The sequence below is a fragment of the Cimex lectularius genome, unplaced genomic scaffold (assembly GCF_000648675.2).
Source record: "Cimex lectularius strain Harlan isolate CLEC.00 unplaced genomic scaffold, Clec_2.1 scaffold209, whole genome shotgun sequence".
NCBI classification, from domain to species: Eukaryota; Metazoa; Arthropoda; class Insecta; order Hemiptera; family Cimicidae; genus Cimex; species Cimex lectularius.
In genome coordinates this window covers 219,287-235,034 of record NW_019392784.1, presented here as the reverse complement: position 1 = coordinate 235,034, position 15,748 = coordinate 219,287, and the positions used below count along the sequence as shown (strand labels likewise).

The 15,748-nt window shown below is 33.0% G+C and overlaps 3 protein-coding genes across 4 annotated transcripts; 2 read left to right on the top strand and 1 right to left on the bottom strand.

Moving 5' to 3' along the window:
* The first annotated feature begins 907 nt into the window (after nt 1–907).
* LOC106670177 lies at nt 908–4,541 on the top strand. The gene is made up of 12 exons (XM_014400271.2): nt 908–1,110; nt 1,564–1,716; nt 1,807–1,959; nt 2,019–2,165; nt 2,223–2,324; nt 2,441–2,731; nt 2,793–2,858; nt 2,915–3,172; nt 3,233–3,271; nt 3,463–3,943; nt 4,013–4,122; nt 4,219–4,541. Exons 1-12 carry the CDS (start codon nt 1,107–1,109, stop codon nt 4,419–4,421), a joined length of 2,007 nt encoding a protein of 668 aa, XP_014255757.1. The 5' UTR covers nt 908–1,106; the 3' UTR covers nt 4,422–4,541.
* A 1,592-nt stretch (nt 4,542–6,133) lies between these two features.
* Nucleotides 6,134–10,697, bottom strand: LOC106669948 (protein fem-1 homolog CG6966). The gene is made up of 7 exons (XM_014399868.2): nt 9,718–10,697; nt 9,280–9,528; nt 8,173–8,499; nt 7,917–8,105; nt 7,616–7,858; nt 6,610–6,735; nt 6,134–6,554 (listed from the first exon to the last, which is right to left on the bottom strand). The coding sequence occupies exons 1-7, from the start codon at nt 10,309–10,311 to the stop codon at nt 6,324–6,326; spliced, it is 1,959 nt and encodes a 652-aa protein (XP_014255354.1). The 5' UTR covers nt 10,312–10,697; the 3' UTR covers nt 6,134–6,323.
* A 346-nt stretch (nt 10,698–11,043) lies between these two features.
* On the top strand, nt 11,044–15,698 carry LOC106668558 (glutaredoxin-3). 2 transcript variants are annotated; one of them, XM_014397436.2, is made up of 9 exons: nt 11,044–11,130; nt 11,201–11,326; nt 13,756–13,858; nt 13,918–14,079; nt 14,141–14,270; nt 14,554–14,705; nt 14,773–14,879; nt 15,224–15,334; nt 15,407–15,698. In XM_014397436.2, exons 2-9 carry the CDS (start codon nt 11,274–11,276, stop codon nt 15,606–15,608), a joined length of 1,020 nt encoding a protein of 339 aa, XP_014252922.1. In that variant the 5' UTR covers nt 11,044–11,130; nt 11,201–11,273; the 3' UTR covers nt 15,609–15,698. The 2 variants fall into 2 exon arrangements, with proteins under 2 accessions (XP_014252922.1, XP_014252914.1); XM_014397428.2 differs by having other exon boundaries at nt 11,118–11,326.
* Nucleotides 15,699–15,748: the final 50 nt, after the last annotated feature.

Genomic DNA, 15,748 nt, shown 5'->3' with positions numbered 1-15,748 from the left:
TATAGAAACAGAATACTATCATACAGTATCGACAAAATCTACTTTAAAATGTAGTTTGAAATCAAGTTTGGTCGTTTTCAATCATTTTGGCTACATTTGAAAAACTACCAAGCGATATTATAAACTTTTAATATTCTAACTGAAATGAATTGATAACTTTAAAAAAAAGAGGCATACTGCCATGGTGTAGAATCCAGCATAAAATTACTACTTAGTTTTAAAAAAAATATTATAATCATTATTGAAAATAAAATTGTCAGTCAAATTGTGGGCCTTGGAAAAGGGAAAAAAGAAAGAATCATGTTGACTTGCCTGAAGATAGGCCACAACAGGTTGACACATGGGCAGCTTCTTATCAAAGAAAAATTACAAAGATGCCCTTTATGTGGCGCATAAGTATCTGTTAAATAGACTGCAAAGAATTAGCGCCTTGAAGAATAAGGTGTGACCTCCTGCAGATTTTATTGTATATATATGCCTATACACATATAATATGAATATGTATTGACTTAGGACAGTATGAAAGTGTTAAACATCAAAGATAGAGGTAATAAAAAAAATGCAAGATAGACACAACAGGATGAGCCTGCAATAGCCCTAGCTGCTAACCAGCCGGAGAAAGAAAAAAATCCTATAAACATCCATTATGAATAAAAACAAGCAATGATTCATTGAAATGTCTGCTTGAGTTCTTGTTATAGGCAATTACAACATGAGTTAAAACATAGAAAACTAGGGAAGTAGAAGTAGTGCATTAGGAATTAACAAAATTTATGCTAATGCAAAAACAAATTAAGTAGAGGAAAATGTGTAGATATAAGATATTAAAAATATATATATAGATATTTATGCATTTACTCTGACAACTGTATATAAATTTAAAATTAAAATCCCTATAACAGATGTAATTTCTTAGTATTTGTATTATTTTGAATTACACATGTTGTAAATTTAACTTTATTCAGACACCAATTTTTTTTTCTATCAAAATTTTTAAATTCCAAATTCTCAGTGACAAAAATACAACAAGTAACAAAGGGAAATGTCAGGGTGATTACACAATATTAACAAAATTTCCTTAGAGAAAAAAAGTACAAAAGTGGAAAATGGGTAATTAAACTGTAGACATGACCTACTTAAGTTCGTTTATCCATAGGATTATTACATGACCAATTTAACAAAATTTTTGTCTGATGAATGCTAAAGTTCACAGTTCAAAATAGTTAAAATGGTAATGCTACAAATTTTGTATTAAAATTTTTAAGGTTCATAGTCCTTAAATTATATTCAAATAATTTTTAATAAAAAAATAAAATCATTAGTAATACAAAATGAAAATACAGAATATTTACAAATTTTGTATGACAAACATACACATGGTCCGTCTGAGGTATCTTTAAGTCTTGTGTATCCATAACTCATAGTAAATAGCTTTGTTTTAAGGACATAGTGATATGTATATAAATATAAAACATTCATTTATGTAACTACAGTCATAAGTACATACAAGCTATATCATATTGAATAAACTGTTGTAAACAAAATCTGGTTTCAAATTATTAGGGCTGAAAAGACCAAAGGGGGAAACTTTAGCCGAAATAAGAGCAAGGGATGCTGCAAGGAAGAGGGAATTTGCTGAGAAACTGAAAAATCGCCCATCCGTCAGAGGAGATACAGATCCAAGTTCAGCTCGAGCAGATGCAGAGGCGTGTGCTGGTAAAAAGAAAACAAATAGATAATAATTTTGCTTTGAAACTACTCAGATTTCAGATAAATAAATTCTCATTAATAAAAATGAATTAATAGCTTTGAAAAGGCCTAAGGGAGAAACCCTAGCAGAATTAAAAGCAAGGGATGCAGAAAGAAAAAGAGAATTGAATGAGAAGTTGAAAAATCGTCAGCCAGTGTCAACTTGTCCACGACCGTATTCAGCAGACGAAGACAGGCCTGATACTGCAGGTAATAAATATTCGTTTCAAAAAGAAATTTTACCTACCCATTTTTCCTTTCGCTTACAGGACGAAAAAGACCAAGAGAGACTCTATCAGATCTGAAGAAAAGAGAGGCAGAAAGGAAAAGGGAGTTAGCTGAGAAATTAAAGAGCAGGCCATCCGTACAAGCAGCTGCCACTGGTTCAGCTGAACCGTGCAAAAGGCCCACATCAGGTTAATAAAACAAATTAAAATATGAAAGAATTATTTTTAATGAAAATTATGTTACAGAACGCAGAGGAGAAACTCTTGCTGAGCTACAAGCCAGAGATAGAGAAAGGAAAAAGGAGTTGCAAGCATTGAAAAAAGTTAAATCCAAATTAGGGACTCTAGGTGATTATATACACTTGTTTCACTAAGAAATTACTTTTAATTCAATAATGTTAATTCTAATTCTAATTCAAATCAGCGTTCTAAATTCAAATTTTACAATAATTTTTATTATACAGATTACAAACCCCGGGAAGCCAAGCCACGAGGGGAGACTCTAGCCGAATTGAAAAGAAAAAATTTAGAGATGAAAAAAAGACTGAAGGAAAAAGTTGCATCAAGAACTCCTCCACATTTGAGGGCAAAGAAAAGGGAGGATGTCGCACCCCGACCAGCTACAACGGGTGCAAGGCCGCGTACAGCATCGCAGACAGCTCAATGTGTCCGTCCTAAAACGACAACAGGCCCTGGAAGTAGGCCGAGGACTGGTAAATCACCAACTAGGCAGTTTGATGCTTCTGTTAGTAGAGGTAATTAAAAAAAAAATAATACCAGATTAAATTTTTAATATAAATTACCCGTAATTTTTAGCGGAGCAAGATGAAATTATAAGACTACGAGCGGAAATTGAAGATCTCAAGCAAATGCTTGCAGATGGTAAGAAAAAATTCAGTGATTAATTACGTTCAAATAACACAAATTTATGAGTTCAGTTAAACAAGAAGCTTGCCTAATGCCCCCTGGAGAGGCACCTCCGCGACCGACGTACATGGCTCAACAAAGAGAATTAACAGACCCTACATTTGAAGGGACAAGATATCTTTTGGAAACAGCATACAAATCATTCGGAAGAATAGAGGCGATGTGCCCTAACTTTCTTAATGATGATGTTAAAAGGGCTGCTAAAGTCCTTATAGGACTTGCTGCTGGCTTTGTACCAGGCACTCCTTACCATTCTCTCTATAAAAGAGGTAGTATAGTTTTTTTTTTTAATTATAATTTTTTTGTTGTAATTTTCATTTTACTTGCAGCATTAAAAGAAGGACGTTCTGAGCCAGTTGATTCTCAATGTAAGTTTGCAATATTTATGTCGTGTAAATATTATTTAACTAAAGTACAGTAATGTCAACAAACAAAACCAAGAAAAAAGGTAGATTATAGGTAGTACATCATACACTGAAGTTAGAATTTAATTAAATATAAAAATAATAAATAAAAGAAATTTTACTACTAAGCATTTAAAAATTACTTAATGTTTTAGCAATGCTGCCTGAGCAGATAGTCCTTCGACCAGGCGACGTAGACCCAAATGCAACGACTATTGTCAAAGTTACCGGGTCAGGTGATGTTGAGGAAACATGCGGTCCTTCAGAAGAACATATGGTAAAAGTGGTCCAGGCTAGGCCATCGCCTTATAGCACACAACAAGCCAACTCACTAGCAGGCATTCAGGAATCTGTTGCTCTGCCGACTTTGCCAGAGGAAGATGAAGACGAGATGACTACTGAGCTGCGCGAACTACTCGAAAATCTAAGGCCTCCTGCTGATGATAGAGGAACTAAAGAATTGCGAGAAGTGGTCGGTACAATCCGGGCCCCCAAATGGGAGGACAACCGTGAATATGGACTAGGCAGGCCAATTAGTCCTTTAAGAGATTTTGAAACGGAAGAGGGCAATATTGTTTGTATGAAACCGCAAACACCCGAATCTGAAAGGAAACGAAGGCGACACAAGCAAGCAATGTAACCCAAAAATATATGTAATAATTAATTACAAAGAAAATTTTATATTATTTTCTATTTTAATTCTAGGAGGGAAAGAGATCTTGAAAAACTCGAAAGGCAGAAGAAAGCTTCCTTAATTAGAATGAGAAGAGAACTATGGGCTAAAGCTGGGGCAGTGCCACCAGGGCTGGAAGAGGGTATGATCAAAAGATCAATTTATTTGTTATCAAGAGAATTTAACATTATTAAAAAAAAAGTGCTAAGTAAAACTCATATTTGACATATTATTTTAGAGTATGAAGTTGATGAAGAAGGCAGAGTACGTGTGGAAAACTTAATGCGTCCTGTACCACCGCCAGACGACAATTTGATAGATTTTGGTCCATATGGTGAGGAGCTTGTGCAGAATGTAGTTCCGCGATCTAGATTTGCCAGACAGCTTGGCTTGGAGGGCGAGGGGCAAGGAGCTGATCTATGCCTCGGAGATCGCTACTAACTCCTATGCTTGCTGAAATTTTGTGGTATTCATAATAAAGTTCCATTGACACACCCTGTACATATTTGATTGATTATTAGAAAAAAATTTTAATAAAGTGTAATAATAAAAAATTATTTTTATCAACTCGTTTAAAATTGTTCAAAGAAAAAATAGTTTGATCATAATTTTCTTGTTTCTTGTATGTAAAAACACAACATTTAACAGTTGAATTGCATGTAGGTAGGTATAAATTTAAAAAATTAATTAATCTTTAATTACGATTTTGGTTGAGATAAAAAAGTCAGTGTCACAAGCGGGATTCGAACCCACGATCTTCGCCTAAATACGCCGTTGCTCTACCACTTGAGCTATCGTAACCTCGATCCCCTCGAAACCAACCTCCCATCTCAACCCCACTTTTTGAATTTGAAAAATGGCAAAAAGGAGGGCAAATTTAATATAATTTAATATTAATTAAATAATTAATAAAAATATTTAAAACAAAATCAGAACTTAAATGTTGATTAAACAACAAAAGAAAGACCAAACAAAATCAGCTACATGTAAATAAAATTAGCACTCAGTAATTTGGCTAAAATTTATTTTGTTAAAATATTCTGTTTATATGTATGCACATGTTAATGTGCTATTTCATTAAGAAGAAAAATACTATAACAGTAATAATACAATATTACATACATGTGTACGCAACAATATTTATTTACATAAATACATAATACTGATTTAGCTATATTGCAAATCTAATTTAAAAAAAAATCATACAAATAACTCAACAATATGTTGATTTATCTATTAAATACATTTATTATTTTATTCCAAGAGACAAAGGAAACAAACTGATAAATAATCATTCTTTTATAATTATTCAATCGTTTTTTCTAAATCTAGACAAAAATTTGAAATTAAGTCAATACTTCTGTAATAGAAAATTACTTTTTAACTATACAAGTTTCACAATTGAAATTATAAATTAAACTTAGTGAATTAACAACAAACCGATCGTGTTATTAATGACAAACTTTAACAACCTAACTGCTTATTTTTACTTTATAGAATTCTATTTTTACTGTGGAGCAGTAAAATGTCATAGTTATATTTACATCAATTATAGTTATTTAAAGTTTGCTTGTTTTATAGTATGTATTTATTTTATTTTTTTATAAATCCCTTCAGCCAGTTTTTTAAGTATCTTTACAATGAACGTAGGCTGCAATATATGATAAAATGCATTTTGAAAAAGAAGGAACATAATTAACTACGACTTAGCGAACCTTAGCTATTTGCCAGCCCATCTATTATTATGTACGTCTAAAAATATGCATATGGATTAACTTAATAAAAAAGTATTATTTAATTTATAGAAGCTATTGAATTTATAAATAGAATATTTTTTGCTTACAACATATTGTTCACTTCGGAACAATCGACACAGTGAAACAATCACAACTAAACTTTATTTATGCAAGTCTGTTTTTTGTCAATAAATTCTTGTAAAAAATAATGTATTATGTTAACATAATTTTTCAATTTGCTTTTCTAAACGAAAGGATCTATCTATTATATGAACAAAGGACAAGGAGGCATAAAAGATTTTAAAAATATGTATATATTACAAAAAAAGTTTAATAAATAGGATACAAAAATCCCTGAGTAGGACAAAAAACAAACTTACTAAATAATGGATAAAGCTAGAAATAATAAACAAAATATGAATTTTTGGATTTTAATTGTTTTTAAAAGTTTTTAAACATTTTGTTGTGATCGTGTGAGAAACGAGGAGATTGTGATCATGTGTGAGAAGGGCTGACTTACATCACTGTGAGACAGGCTAGTCGTTATTTCTTTTGACTCTATCTTTAAAATTCCCTTATTTTTCATATTTATGCTCTCATATTCTTTTTAAAAAGTGGGATTATGGAAGTTCACAAATGTTTCGAGCGTCACTGGGATTTGCCCTTGATATGGGATGTTATACCGTACAACGGCCGAAGCAGATAGACATTTTAGAGTTGTGTAATTTATGAGGCAAATTGTATTTATTGGATTGCTTGCAATTAGAAGTGATGGGCTGTCTTTATTCCTGTTCGGTTGATCAAGATGTGCACCGTGGTCCAATAATAGTTGTACCAACTGTAAGAAATATATATTTAAAAAAAAATATTAAAATTTTATTTAAAAAACTTACATTACTAAAAAAATTGTAAGGATTTGCCGCAACATGGAGAGGAGTGGAGCGAGATTCATTCCTAGCATTTACAGGAGCTCCACATTCCAAAAGCAATTCTATCACTTCTAAACTTGGAAAAATTAACTAAAAAAGAAAAAATCATTAGATAAGTTTTCTATTTTAAACTAATTTGTTATGTTGTTGTTTCTTGTGGAAAATCACGGCAAAATATAATGAACTTGAAACTTCATGATCCCTGATCATAATTTTATCGTCATACTATTTGGCTCCCTCAAAACCCACTCAACATTTTACAAAGTACAAACAAAAGGATACTATTGACAAAATAACACATAAACTAACCACTGAAGATGGAAAAATGTGAAATGCATCGGGCAAACAAAGTGAAAAAGTTTAGACATGATCACCATAGAAGACAAGCATAAGTAAGACATGCATTTAAAATTTGTTAATTTAATTATCACTAAATGTTTTATAGGTATACATATAACCTCTAGTATTTTTTAAATTTTATTTATTTATTTTGGGGGGGATTTATATAAATAGGTTATATAAACCTTTGGGGTGTAGGTTTTTGAAAAAAAAGCCCATTTGAAAGTACGTCGGGTTTGAATGCAGGACCAATGGATTTTAACCCAGGACAGTGATGAGCACTGTGCCAATGCTTAAACTGTTGCAGCCACCAACACCCCTAAGATTAATTAATTGTTAATAAATTGTTTATTTAGAAAATAGGTCTAATTTTTGCCTCTAACTCCATGCTCATTATGATAATTAAAAAAAAAAAAAAATCAATTTGCCTTATGATTTTCATATTAGGCAGAGTACATTCGTTGATGAATTGATGATATATAGTTTTTGGGGAATGGGAAAGAAAATTCCCGGGGTGATGGTGGGAATTGAACTCATGATTGCAAGGCCCACGAGTGCAATAAGTTTTTAAAATGCTAATATAAGCAAATTCAGCTATTATGAGGATACACAAATATACTTCGATACTTACAAGATTATCATCTGTAAAATAACTGCTTTTGATCGTGTTTAGTCTAGAAACACAAAGGTGGAGTAGGGTGTCACCAGTGGAAGCTGAATGAGGATTGGCTTTGACTAGTTCTCTCACACTTTTTTTCACCAAAGATTTTTCTTCTTCTGTTTTGGCAGTTTCAACCATTAAGTAAATGAGGTGAGTTAAACATTTTAAAATACGATCGAAACTCTCCTGTTGTCTTTTATACACTGGACGAATCTAAAAGGTTTTATCATAAAAGAAGATTCTTCCTTGCATATTGATTATTGATAATTACATCAAGCAACTGCCTGCAGTATGAGATTTTATCGGCCAGGAGGTTGAAGGTAGCATGGACATCTTTGAACTTGGGCTCCTCCTCGTATCTCAAACCGCTGTTTGCCACCATCGCCACACTTTTGAGATTCAAATCGACAAAAAGGCGAACCAGCGCTTGTGCCGTAAAACACGTATCACTATATAATATCTGAAATATTAATTGATTTTTTTTCTTCAATATTTAACAAAACAAAATTCGCCATTTATTAACTTACAGAATCTTTTTCAACTCTTATTTCTAATGCTCTCCTCCATAAATCTATACATTTCTGGAACCTCAGGTCGTCGGCGTAAGCCGCTCCACGATACATAAGGCGGAACAGCGTATCCTTATGGTACGGGCCAAGGACCCTCTCACACACCAGTAGACTTTGAGTTCTCATCGCATCTAAATCTAGTACAAGGTTTCTGAGTTCCTCCTCAGTCGTGAACTCAGTGGCATGTCCAAATGCAGCTCTTGGTTCTACCTTAGGCCGTTTTGGTATTGGAGGATTGGCTGATTCTCTTATTCTTATTGCAGTTTCCCAATGACTGTATGCTAACTGTAAAAAATAAGAAACACCAATCAAAGAAGATCAGAAAAAAAGAAAATTTTATACAAATAAAATTTAAAGAAGTCACTGTTTTCTTAGTAATACAAGAATAGTATTATTTCATATATTCATACAGAAAAATCAAATAATCTTTTTATTAAACAACAATTAAACATCAAAAGTTATTTTTAACATTTAAACATAAGAAATAACTTTATAAAGTAATAGGTAAGTTAATTTCTAGTAATGGCAGAAATAATTGTAGAAAAATTACTTTGACTTTTATAACAAGTATACAAAAAGTACAGTTAATTTGACACAAACCAGTAGAAGTTTTATTTTGAAAAGGTTTTGTGACAGTGCCGTTAACAAGGTTTCTTTAGAATTTGGATAAAAAAGAGAAGAATGAAGGTGAACAACAATAGGAATTATTGATCTTATTGATCAATCGTTGCAATGTAAAGGCTATTTAAAATCTTAATTTGACACTATGAATATTTATTCCTCTGTACAATAAGATAAAGATAAAAAAGTTCAATATATGGATTTCATAGTTCTAAATAAATAAAAAAATATAAAAAAATTATTTAACATACAAAATTTATAATTTGTATGTTAAAATTAAAAGAATATATAGATTTTTTTAATTTATAACAAAAACCTGTATGTAATATTTTTGAGCTCGGCTTTTTTCTTCTCTCCCTCACTCATCTGTAGGCTTCAGTACAAAAAGACGGTGAACACGTTAAATTGCAATCGGTAAAACATAAATTCCCACGAATAAATTACCTGCGTGTCTACATGTTCATCTAGAATCGTAGAACCGATCAGTTCATGGGCATCGGCCAGACGCTCCGGTGTATAATTAATAGTCTCGGTGAGGTAGCAGAATATCTGATCGGCCCCTTTAAGACAAGCAGTCTCCAAAGCGTCATCGTTGTATCTACTCTTAGCAAAAGGGTCAGCACCATTTTCTAAGAGCAACTTTGTCGTTTCAAATCTATGTTCTTGAATCGCATAATGGAGAGCTGTTTTGTTCTGAAACATTTGTTTGGCATGATATTTTACAATTTAAAAATTATAAGGTATATTCATGCTTTTTGTATGATAGTTAACTTTCTTTAACTGTTAAACATTTAGTCTTTATACAAGAAAGCAGCATTATTTAGATTTAAATATTATTTAGATAGAAAGCATATATTGATGAGTTATACTGAAAAATAATACCTGTATATCCCTAGCATTGACTTTAGCACCATGTTGTAACAAATAAAGGCAAAGTTGAACAGACTGAACGGAATTGATGAGACAAGTGCCGCCGTTGTAGTTCGGTTTGAGAATGTCGGCACCACATTCGACTAAGTACGATACAATGTCAAGATGTGTCATAAAACAGGCACTCCGCACAGGGGTCGAACCCGAATCAGACACTGCGTTGACATCCGCCCCATAGTGTACAAGGCAACGTATCACAGGTAGATTCCCAGAAACAGCTGCACACCACAGAGGTGTGACGTTATGGACCGAGCGATCGTCGGGGACTTCGTAAAGGCCCTTTTGTTCGATGTCAGCATCACAGGTCGTTATGAGGTACTCGACAATCTCGACGTGACCTCTCTTGCAAGCGATAAAAAGGGGCGCACAACCGTCTTTCACCCTGCAGGCGATTTCCCTCCTGTCTGCCCTCGTGAACCTTTCCAACTTAGTCCTGAGACTGAAGGACAGCCGGGCACCTGGTACGACCGATTTGATTTCAACCATCAACTCTGTAAACAGGGCCTCCTTGTGACTCGACAAATCAGCTTTTCCAGTAAACCACATTATTCAGAAACGACTTAAACAACTTCTCGAACACTCCAGATAATAAGTCAACAACAAACCGACACAAAACTCTCAACAATACACATGACACCCCATTAGAGCATTTTGTTTCGAATAAAAATACATATTAAACATTGATATCTGCTTGTCTATTGTCACCACTGAGTTACCAGTTGGCTGTACTGAAAAAACGAAAATATAAAGAAAAACAAGAAACACGTCGGACTGATACCCACTTACTGCCCCTTAGACATTCACAAACTCTTTACATTTGCTCACTTGGATTTATATTTATCTAAGGAAAACGAAAACACCAAAAAAAGAACCTTCACCAAAATACAAAAGATAAGACACAAGACAAATCGGCCATTTTAAAAGAAGAATAGTATTCCTCATCAATCGATTGCAATATCATATAATTCTTTGAGGAAAATCGACTTGAATCGTCAATCATTAATATTCCACTCTTACAAACTTATAAATAACGACATATATAATTATGTTAAAATAACATGGAATATTTGTAAAATTAACTGTTAAACAGAGCGAACAAACAGTTTAATAAAATTACTACACGTTTATATGTTTAAAATTAGACAAAAATAGTGCCCAACGATTTTTTTAAGCTGTAATTCTTGAAAAGTCCCATATAATCCAACTAAATCGACAATTCAATTCAAACCGTTGTTGTTTCTTTTCTAGCCAGCTAGACAAATTTCTGCCTTAAAATCGATGCATAACAACCATATGCTTTTATAGAAAACTATCGACCGTTCTTCCAAGTAACCTGTAAAGCAGTAGACTTCAGAAATTTTGAAGGTTTTAAACTTTTGATATTTCTTTCAAACCTCATCAGGCCGTTCTAACATCAGACAATTGGCAATTTCAGCTAACCAAAAAAACAAAATAAAAAAAGAAAAAACAATCGAAAATTTTTCATAATTTAGCAGATTCACGGAACGATGACCGGCGTTCTCAACTTAGCATCCGCTGATGAATTCAACACAGTCCTTAGGTGATTTTCAATTAGCGTTATAATTGAATTTTATAGTTTTTAGTATATTTTTTCAATTTATTAATTACCATGTGCTGAAATGCATTGTTCCATAAAAAAGTGGCGCATTGAAATTTTGATTTTTTTGTACTTGCCGTTTCAGAAATACTAACGCCTATATTTTTATAATGCAGGTATTTATTAAAAGATTTGGTTAGGTCTGGTTCACACGGAGGCGATCCGTATGGGAGACAGGTATCGAGGGGATGGAGGTAACAGGTCAGGCCCCGTATTAATGACTGGAATTAGATACCGATTTTTAGTCGATTGATACTCTTTCTGTACGAAGCCAACTGACAGGACATTGTGCAGCATATCTTACACATATTTCATTCTGTATCGAGCAGATCGCTTGTCCAAACCATCATTTACATTTCATATGCCTCCATTAGTTTGGGATCACGTGGGATCAATTGGATAGAAATTTACTTTGGGATCACGTGGATAAAGATAAAAAAACACATGATGAAATGTGTTATAATCGCTATACGAGAAGGAAATTGAGACTTGGGATTAATCTATTCCCACAATTATTATTTGGAGATGGTGAGATGCAGTCTGGTATTACGTAGGTTTTAGAAAAACGTTTTCTTTATCGTGCCAACATTTCGATCTTTATTGAGATCATTTTCAGGGCTCAAAGGTTTGTTTTCTGTGTAGATGTGTCATTCTTGTATGACGTGTTGAGAGTGCATTCTTGTGTTTTGGCACTCTCACTGAAGATGATCTCAATAAAGATCGAAATGTTGACACAATAAAGAAAATGTTTTTCTAAAACATACGTCACACCAGACCACATCACACGATCTCCAAATAATTATTGGCTAATGGTCACTAAACACCACACATTTCTATTCCCACATATTTCTCGTCTAATTAAATAACAAAGAGCTACAGCTTCTAACTTGTCTATTATAAAAATATATCAGAATCAAACATCTCGGTCTTTAAACTGCTTAGGAAGGGTCAAGAAGTGGTGAAAGGGGGATAACTGAATCGAGTTGCCAGGATACTCTAAAACTCATTAGTGGCTGGCTAGCCACCACAGTAGACCAGACACCAAAACACCAGACAAGAAACAGACACCTAAACCAGCTGTTAGCCACTCAAGACCTTAGTGGTTAAAACAGTGGTTCACTCATCAGAAGGCAGCAAATGGTGTGTCAGGATCCGCAGCCCTCCCATATTCTGGGGATCAAACAACCCAGTAGCCGAATCCAAGTGGTGCAATAGTTGCTGAATCCAATTTTCATATGTTTTATGTATTGCCATTTCAGTAATATTACCACCTAAATTTTTATAATGCAGGTACTTATTAAAAGATTTGGTTAATGAAAAAATAAAACTACCTCTCAAAAACAAAACAATTTATAAAGAAAACATCATATTTTTGTATGTTCATAATGCTATTAAAATCTTAATAGGGTGTGTTATTGCTCTTGATCTTAACACACTTAAATCTCCTTGGCATGCTCATAATTAAGCGTTTAACCACATCTTGAGGAATTTCATACCAAATCTAAACGTAACTTTCAACTCAGCTAAGGTTGTAGGAGAGGTATTTCTTCATCTTACCCAAAGCCTAAACATGTCCCAAAAGTTCTCAATAGGGTTGAAATTAGGGATACAAGCTAGCTATCTTAAAGTGTGAATAGTTACTTCATGAAGGTACTTCATAACATTGGTGGCGACAATCATGCATTTTCTTGCATAAACAAGAATTTCTCACCAATAACAGGAAAAAATGGCATCACATATTTCTCAAGAATGTCTGTCATGTAGATTTCTACATTTACTGACTGTCTATTAAAAGTCTGTTACTCTATTTTTATTTCCAAAGAAATTCCACTCCACACCATAACTGAACCACCTCCGAACGGCTCATTGGCTGTAGTGATATACAGCTGCTGCATAATAATTGAATAACACTGTTTTTATTATCCTTAATGAGTGCAGTAGCAAGGGCTGATTGCTTGGTGATTATGGGCACCTTCATAATCGTTTGCCACTATAAAACAATAGTGAATAAACACATTTTTAAAGGATTAAAAAGGATTTTGAGGATTCACATTGTAGGAATTTTAAAACAAATTAGGAGTAGGAGTTTTGCCTCACAATCAACAGCAAAAACAAATACTTTCCATTTAATTATAATTATGAAATAATTTTTAAAGTTTTTAAACAAAAAATTTGGCCAAAACATTGACAAATTTAAAGAGAAATCAAAATTTCAAAGTGTGCCACATTTTTTGTGGAGCAGTGTAGTCTATTTCAGTTCCACATGTTTTTTTTTCAATAGTAGGGTCCTAGGACTTGTATTTTTTCCAACCTTAGTAATTTTTTTTCTATATATATATATTCAAAATGCTTACAATTATTTTCAATTAAAGGAGTGCCGGCCTGATGGTTTGCCACTTTTATGCCGATTGGGTTGACCAATGTCGCCACATGGAAAAGATCCTTATCGAAATGGCCAATCTACCTGAGTACAAAGTATTTATTTTTTATTACTTAAGATACCACTTGAATAATCAAAATAAAATACCATTCAGGGTGTTAAATTTGCTAAACTGCAAGCTGAAGATGTACCCGTTATTTCTCACAAATATGGGATTGCAGCCGTCCCGACGATATTGATACTCAGGCGTAATCAAGTTGTTGACCGGGTCGAGGGTGCCAATCCTGGGACTTTAATCAGCAAGTTGAAACAACAGGTGGCTTTGGTCTTAATTTCTTGTAGAAAGATAGCCATGTATAGTGTGTATTTTTTTCTAGATCAATAACATAAAATTGGACAAATTTCCTGAAGGCGTTCAATCGTTACCTGCTGGTGGAGAACCATTAGAGCTTAATGAGAGATTAAAAAAGCTTATAAACAAATCTGCAGTGATGCTTTTTATGAAAGGTATTCTGAATAATAAAAAAAGGATATTATGTAAATAATATTCATATCAATTGTTTGTTTTAGCCTCTTAAGGCTGGTTCAGTGTCCCTCAGGGGTTCCATGAGGGTCCTTTATTGTTCCTTATTTTCATGATATCAACTTGAACATGTGAATTAGTTTGAATTATTGATTAATTTCTGTATTGATGTCATGATTGTTTTAGCCTTTATTCTTTTATTATATATACTATGTAAAAGGATATATTATCCAATAAACAAGTTAACATATTTATACAATATTTTAGGCTCTGTGGATGAACCAAAATGCGGGTTCTCAAGACAGATCATTGATATTCTAAGATCGGTAAAAGCTGATTTCAAAACATTTGACATCTTGACTGACAATGAAGTGCGCGAAGGTTTAAAAAAATATTCCGAGTGGCCAACATATCCACAGGTTTTGTTTTAGACCTAATGTTATAATTACTTGTATGATTACAATGTTTTTTTTCTTTTGTTTTTAGTTGTATGTCAATGGAAAACTTATAGGTGGTTTGGATGTGGTAAAAGAACTTCATGCTTCAGGAGAACTTAACGATATTTTGCCCAGAATTCATAATCTCGAAGATAGGTATAAATTTTCATATACATATTTGAGGAATTGAGTACTTATTTATTATTCTTTTTTACAAATTCAGTCATTTCGTAGTATTCTGATTTTGAACTACTGTAATTATGATTTTCTTGGTTTTCTTTTTTACATACCTTTTATTTAAAAACATTTAATATGTAACATAATGGATGGTGTAATACGAATATACAATCCTGTTTGAAATGAAATATTATGAAGATGTTAATACACAATAAAAACACACAGATGGCTTTAGAGTCTCGGTGGGATGGTCTCAAGTGCTGTAAAATAATTTTGTGTGTTCATCAGATGGAAAATTCAAAGCCAAATTTTCTTTTTTCCAGATTGAAATTCTTAATTAAAAAGGCTCCAGTAATGTTATTTATGAAAGGTAACAAAGAACAACCACAATGTGGCTTTAGCAGACAGATGGTTCATATATTAAATGACTGCAAGTAAGTGTATTTTGAAAAATTTCAGATTTTTAAAAAATTATTTCAAGATTAAAATTTAAATTGGGTTCTTAGGGTTTCTTATGAAACATTTGATATCCTCAAAGATGAAGATATTCGGCAGGGCCTCAAAAAATTCTCCAACTGGCCAACCTACCCTCAGTTGTACGTGAGAGGAGAACTTATCGGAGGGCTTGATGTAGTAAAGGAGCTCCAGCAGTCAAATCAACTTCTTCCCGCTCTTGCATTATCTCCAAAACATAATAAATGTCCATAATTTGATTAAAAAATATATGTAGAATGTTTTCGATTGCATATGTACAGTGTTTTTACTTCAAAGTGAGAAATAAACTGGTAATTAAGTTAATTAATCAATTTGATTCACTTGACCTGGAAAGCGAATGTGCGAATCTGTTT

Excerpts from the sequence above, each read along its gene's own strand:
- LOC106670177 (XM_014400271.2), top strand. Across the intron at positions 1,717-1,806 it reads AGATGCAGAGGCGTGTGCTG|CTTTGAAAAGGCCTAAGGGA; the intron begins GTAAAAAGAAAA and ends ATGAATTAATAG. Across the intron at positions 2,732-2,792 it reads TGATGCTTCTGTTAGTAGAG|CGGAGCAAGATGAAATTATA; the intron begins GTAATTAAAAAA and ends CGTAATTTTTAG.
- LOC106669948 (XM_014399868.2), bottom strand. The coding sequence starts at position 10,311 with ATGTGGTTTACTGGAAAAGCTGATTTGTCGAGTCACAAGGAGGCCCTG. Across the intron at positions 6,736-7,615 it reads ATTTTACAGATGATAATCTT|TTAATTTTTCCAAGTTTAGA; the intron begins GTAAGTATCGAA and ends TTTCTTTTTTAG. Across the intron at positions 6,555-6,609 it reads CTTACAATTTTTTTAGTAAT|TTGGTACAACTATTATTGGA; the intron begins GTAAGTTTTTTA and ends TATTTCTTACAG.
- LOC106668558 (XM_014397436.2), top strand. The coding sequence starts at position 11,274 with ATGACCGGCGTTCTCAACTTAGCATCCGCTGATGAATTCAACACAGTC. Across the intron at positions 13,859-13,917 it reads CCAATCTACCTGAGTACAAA|GGTGTTAAATTTGCTAAACT; the intron begins GTATTTATTTTT and ends AATACCATTCAG. Across the intron at positions 14,880-15,223 it reads ATTCATAATCTCGAAGATAG|ATTGAAATTCTTAATTAAAA; the intron begins GTATAAATTTTC and ends TCTTTTTTCCAG.